Source organism: Drosophila montana, unplaced genomic scaffold (assembly GCF_035044405.1).
Source record: "Drosophila montana isolate Dmon_TW-CO22-7 unplaced genomic scaffold, ASM3504440v1 contig_3003_1, whole genome shotgun sequence".
Classification (NCBI taxonomy): Eukaryota; Metazoa; Arthropoda; class Insecta; order Diptera; family Drosophilidae; genus Drosophila; species Drosophila montana.
The window spans coordinates 418523-424522 of NW_026997879.1; the positions used below are offsets into that span (position 1 = coordinate 418523).

Consider the following 6000-nt stretch of genomic DNA (forward strand, 5'->3'; position numbering starts at 1 on the left):
TATAGAAATCGATCATAAAATGTGCACGACACGTTTCGAAATTAAATCATTTTAGTTGAGCATTCAGCGGTTGCTGAGGCTCGTTAGACCCGAGAATCCCAGCCATACGAGACTAGGCCATAAAACTCGATGGCGATTGCGACATTTAAATGATTTTTATAACACTTCAACGATTGTGTGTGTTCTTTTTTTGTCATTTTGTGTGTTTTAATCGATTTTTTTACGGCGTGGCAAAATTTTAATGACATTCTCTATTGTATTTGGAATATGCAAAAAGGTCTCAAATGGATTTCTGTGCATTTTTCCACTTCTTTAATGTATTTTTTTTTGCCTCTCTCAGTTTTATTAAATTATATAAATGAGACCATAAAGTTAAAAATGGACTGTTATTGTTGTTGTTGCTGCTGCCCAAAAGCGTGTTAAAATTGGACTAATGGCTATTAATTTAAGCAGCAGCTCGGCCAGCTTGATGGCATGTGGAGTTTTTCATTCGAAATTGAAGCTAAATGAAATAGAGTTATTTGAGTCTGCCCACTAGATCTTTGGGTAATTGAATAATTGTGGCAGCGGCTGTTTAACTTTCTCCGTTCAAAATTAAATCACTTTGTGCACACGTAGCTCCGCCTTTTGGTCGCCAGATAAGATCGAGATCGAGATCGGCCGGGTAGGCTGGCACCTTAGCGGCGCCTTAAACGAACAGCAATTTGGCCGTTTGTCGAGTCTATCGGGCCGACACATTTGCGTGCCAATGGCGTAATTTACCACTTAACATATCAATTGTGCGGCTATTAATCAAACAAGCCGAGCTTCAAGAGATTCGTGGCGATACCAAGTCCAGAGCCGGCCGAGCAGCGCCGGGTCCAGCAGTTTTGTTGCCTGCTTTGATTTGTACGCATCGCTTGTCAAACAACTGAAACAATAGGCGTGGGGCGGGCAGAGGGAAAAAGTTAAAATAAAATCAAGTAATATCAAATAAAGAAAGAAAAACAAAACAAAGCCAGCCAGACAACGGGTATAAAAACATTTTTGCCTCATATCGTAAATGTCCATCAAATCATATTGAGAGCATAAAAAGTAGAATTTTTTAACACCTTTTTTGTATGGCCATCTCCACTTGAGTTTATATACATTGTGCGGCGCTTGCCACAGTAGCCCCTCCCCGCCCCCTTGACTTGACTTGACTCAGTTAGACATCGACGTCGACATCGAGCTGCCAGAGCTGTGTGCCAGTCGATAAACGCCTGCTTCTTGGCATTCCTCAATCCTCAATCCTTCAACTCAATCTCGAGCTGCAACTATTTCATTCAGCTTGTCAAAAGACGGCGTCTAATTGCTTTTGTCTGCTCCACAAAGGTGCGCAACATCATTTGTAACGCACTCCAAGCACAACAACAACAACTACAGCAACAACAACAAAATCCAAAGTATAACAACTCAATAAACGAAACTCGGTTTCAATTCTGCTCCACGGCGTGCCACTCCAAAAACACTTAAGCGCCAAATCTTTGATCTTTTGAATAACTGACCCCACTTGACTGCCAGAAGTTTTGTCTGTTTGCCCGAAAATCGAGTTATACTGCGTTAAATTCATAAATGTTGTGATCTACAGAAGTCTACAATATAAGTTAAGAACTTGATTACAAGTTAGAACCAAAACTAAAAGAATTGTTACGAATTCTAAAACAAGAGTTTATTGTATATATATACAAATTGGAGATCGGTATCGTTTAATCCTTAAGTTATTATTATTAAAGCCTTGTCCATTTGACAAAGTTTGGCCTTAAAACTTACTTTAGCTGCATTGATATGGCCAATATTGCAGGCCGAAAACAAAGTTTCCTTCCGATTTGTGCTGGGTTTCCAGGTTCGAACTCGATAGGTTTGTGCACTATTGAAATATATTTATGATTTCATAATTCAACGTAATTGATTTTTGTTAAAAATACAAATACAACAAATTGCGACACAATTTGAAACGTGCAACAAATTAATCCAATATATATCTAGTATACTATTTTAATACGCACATTAAAAGTTCATTAGGCTTATTTGTTTATTATGCAAGTCATCTAGATTAGTTTTTTGTATAAAAAGCGTTGAGAATCGCTTTCAAATTGACTTCTTTCGAAAAATCATGAATTACCGAGCCTGGCTGTGGCAGCTCTTAATGCTGACTCTACTGGCACTTGGTCAGGCTAAGGTAGGCAATTAACTTACTTCCCGATTGAGTTAAACATTCTCCACTTTTCACTTTCACTATACTCACAAAGCGTCCTTTGACTGTGGCGCTCAAGAACTTCAGCTGTGCGGCCCTTGTGCCTGCCATTACGAACGAGTTCAGCTGCATTTTCAATAGAAAACGCAACGATCCTTCCATGAGCGTGCGCTTCAAGCTCAACGAGGCAGTCAAACAGTTTAGTGTCCTGGTGGATTTTGATATTCTGAAAAGGGATAACACCAAAATGAGCGTGGCACACATCAAACTCGATGGCTGTCAGTACTTGAGGTCCGCGTTTAAAAACAACTTTTATGGCAAGATATTCACCAGGCTGCAGAAAGTGAGCAATTTACCCAAAAGCTGCCCAGTTCAGGCCGTAAGTAGTGCATTCGCTTCTTACAAAAAACAACAACAAAAAATTACTTCACTTAAATTATAGAACAAACTGTTTGAGATACGCAACTATACAATTACACTGGACAAAATTCCTGTCGCAATGCCCGCCTTGACATACCACGTGCGATTAAAAATATTGAAATTTGATGAGAAAATTGGCGATGTCTTCATTGAGGCGGCTGTTGTAAATTAAAAGTTGGCTGATCAATTATTCGCTCAATCTTTATTCCTGTCCGGAGTATCAAGTCAAATACAAATATTGCAATTTGCTTTAAAGTCCCTCTCTCTAGAGAGTATTATAATTTTGTCATAAAATGGTCGATATTTTTGTTATAAATTAACGAGAGCTTTTAACAATAAAGGAGTGCAAGCAACGTTTTAAGTTTAAGTAAACCTGTTAACCATAATAAAGAATGTCTGAATAGGCACGTCGAATTTAATTTAAATTGAGGCTGTTCGCACAATGTTGCAGAAATTTCTCTCAGTGCTGCAAAACTATTTTCGTGTGAAGGATTAGCAATCAGTCTTGTAAAGTTAGCAAATGTCACGATTTTAAACTGAATTTAAATTTAAATTATTTTTTTTTTGTTCCCAATAGCCCTTCAATTCCGGAAAATTAGAACCTGGCTTTAAATATATGGAAAATTCGATTTAATATTGTACCTATCCAAGCTAATAGTTACAATAACTAATATTTCTGATTCAAACCTGAATTGTAGCCATATTTGACTTTTATATATTTATTTTGATGCAATAATAAATGTTGAAATTCTCCGTCGCTATCGGTTGGAATGGACTTATAATTAATTTTTCTCACAATTTCGTTCCAATTCATTTGATTTTGTTTTGTTATAAAAAACACAACTAACGAAACGACATAATGTTAATGATGCATTAAACAATTAATTTGCTTATCGTTGCTTATCAATATAGATATTAAATATACATTAAGAGTTGACAGTGGAAATGTGTAATGTTTTTCGATATTCATTATAATTTTGCTCTATTAAAATGAGTTTATTTATTTGTTGTCTTTTTTTAGCTTTCCCATTCTATAAAACCGGCTGCGTTGAGCTGTTTAAACGGAGTCTTCTTGCCAAACAAAATGGATTATCGCGCTTGTCAGTGGTCGCTCGTATTTCTCACTCTGTGGAGCCTTGTTCCAGCCAAGGTGGGCATCGAATTTATCTCATTAAGGATTACATTTAATAGTTTCTCTTTACTCCCACAGCGATCCTTCACAATGGAACTGCAGAACTTTAGCTGTGCTATTGTTGATCCCAAAATTGGGAAAGAACTAACCTGTATCGTGCATCGGAAGCGCACTGTTCCCACTGTATCTGTGTTCTTCAGTCTATACGAAACTCAGAATGAATTCAGCATAGACTTTCAAATGGATCTGCTCAAAAAGGATAACACCAAAATGAACCTAGCGCACACTCGACTCGATGGCTGCAAGTTTCTGAGCTCCGTCAACAGCAAATTTATTTACGGAAAGTTCTTTAAACGCATTCAGAGCGTCAGCAATTTACCCAAAAAATGTCCAATTCGCGGCGTGAGTACAAATTGCTTTTTTATTAGATATATATATTATAATACCCAAGTTTTAATAATAGAACCAGCTCTATGCAATACGCAACTATACGGTACTTGCCGATGAATTTCCACCAAATTTGCCAGCAGTGACACATCAGCTACGACTGAAAATAATAAGAGCTGATGCTGTTGTTGCTGATATCCTTGTTGGCGGCAAAATCATCCATTGAATTGTGCTTCTTCTTAAACATTTTATGAGTACAGACATGCATGTAGCCTTAGAAAAACAAACGCTATGCATAATAAAGAACAGGAGCAGGATTCTTTAACATTTTTAACCGGCTTTGAATTTGCTCGACTAGCAAATGCCCTATCGTAACCGCGACAGATGGCTATGACTAGATCGTCTTGGCTATTTATTGAATTCGATTCGAAGAGTATATGTACTTACTTTTTATAGAGTACAAATTGTCTGCTAATTAATGCCCGACTTAAAGCCATTCATCAATTTTCTATATGTACAGAGCGCACAGAGAAAAATTATGGTTTGTCTTGCGGTGAATGCGGTTTTTTGTGTGGCAATCGATAGTCGGCATCCGTACGAGTAGAAAGAGTATTTATTATATATATGCATATCGCTCCGAAATCGGGCTTTATTTAGCCGAGATATCGCCATTTCCAAAAAAACATACGTGCCCAATCTGCCCGATATCGGGCTTTTTTGGCCGAGAAATAGCCATTTATAGCCGTTTGTAGCGGTTTTTAGCAGAATTTTAGTAGTTCTGCTGTCTGCATTTGTTTGACGTTTTGACGTTTTGAAATTAAAATTAAAATTGAAATATCTCGGGTACCCATTGTCCGATTTCGAAATGATATACCTCTTTTTCTCGTACGGATGCCGACTATCGATTGACACCAACAAATCGGAATTCTAAGAAATGGCCCAATTTGAGAAAAACTACTAGGTTTTTTGCAAAAACTTCGATGTTAACTGAAAATGGCAGTGACCACGAGTCGAATGCGACCAATCTTTCCAAGATCGGGGATCGGGGCCGAGATACAGCGATTTGAAAAACGCGAAAAAATGCCGTTATAATTTTGAAGATTTTTCGTTTTTTTCCGATAATTCGGCTAAAAATGGTCCGATTTTGGAAAGATATACCTTTTTGAACTCGTACGGATCTCTGGCATCGCCTGGCATATTTTGATTTTGATTTTGTTTGAAAATCTGAATTTTTTTGAAATTTTTCAGAAGTAAAAAAAAAAGTAAAACTTTCACACAGCCCAAAAGTATGCAAAGCTTGTTTGCTGCGGCGAATAAACATGTGTGCGTTGAGGCTGTGGCGCGGCGAACTGCAGAGGGAATTTCTCCAGTGTTGTAAAGCGCAAACGTTCGTTTGCCCTTAACCGCAACTGTGAAACGGGTAACTTGTGTCATAGCAATCAGCTTAGCAGCATAGCGCAGCATTGGCGCGAAATTTGAAATTAACAAAAGTTTTACAAGCAGCGAAATTTATTGGAGAAATAGTTTTTTAGAGTACGATAAAACAAAAAACATTCAGTTCTAGAGCCTAAACTTTTTAAAATTAGTACAGATCACCAGGAACAACAACTATTGTAACATTTCAAGTTATATTTAAATAATTAATTTAAAAAGCTTGTACATAAGAAACTACAAAAGCGCGCCCAAAAAATATAACACATCCATTTTGGCAATATTTATGTATGTATATGTATAGTATATATATATATATATATATTTCAATTTCAATTTCGATGCTTTGCCATAATCGCATTATTTTTGAAAGCAACAACATTCGTAAAATGCTTTTAATTTTATTGTTTAGGTA

At 37.0% G+C, this 6000-nt stretch overlaps 2 protein-coding genes across 3 annotated transcripts in view; both read left to right on the top strand.

The window, feature by feature from the left end:
- LOC135430346 (uncharacterized) overlaps nucleotides 1-4406 on the top strand; it is a 169811-nt gene extending 165405 nt beyond the window's left edge. Inside the window, exons 5-7 of one of the 2 annotated variants that reach the window (XM_064684982.1) lie at nucleotides 3657-3785; nucleotides 3846-4169; nucleotides 4231-4406. In XM_064684982.1, coding sequence (XP_064541052.1) covers nucleotides 3720-3785; nucleotides 3846-4169; nucleotides 4231-4380 — 540 coding nt within the window. In that variant the 5' untranslated portion in view covers nucleotides 3657-3719 and the 3' untranslated portion in view covers nucleotides 4381-4406. Of the gene's footprint in view, nucleotides 1-3656; nucleotides 3786-3845; nucleotides 4170-4230 lie in introns of those variants that run through there. The other variant, XM_064684983.1, reaches the window with a different exon arrangement.
- On the top strand, nucleotides 2135-2807 carry LOC135430412 (uncharacterized). Its single transcript, XM_064685083.1, has 3 exons — nucleotides 2135-2200; nucleotides 2271-2594; nucleotides 2658-2807. Exons 1-3 carry the CDS (start codon nucleotides 2135-2137, stop codon nucleotides 2805-2807), a joined length of 540 nt encoding a protein of 179 aa, XP_064541153.1.
- Nucleotides 4407-6000: the final 1594 nt, after the last annotated feature.

Bases quoted from the DNA above. Each gene is read 5' to 3' on its own strand.
- LOC135430412 (XM_064685083.1), top strand. From the start codon at position 2,135: ATGAATTACCGAGCCTGGCTGTGGCAGCTCTTAATGCTGACTCTACTG. The intron at 2,201-2,270 runs GTAGGCAATTAA...ATACTCACAAAG, and splicing joins TGGCACTTGGTCAGGCTAAG to CGTCCTTTGACTGTGGCGCT. The intron at 2,595-2,657 runs GTAAGTAGTGCA...CTTAAATTATAG, and splicing joins AAAGCTGCCCAGTTCAGGCC to AACAAACTGTTTGAGATACG.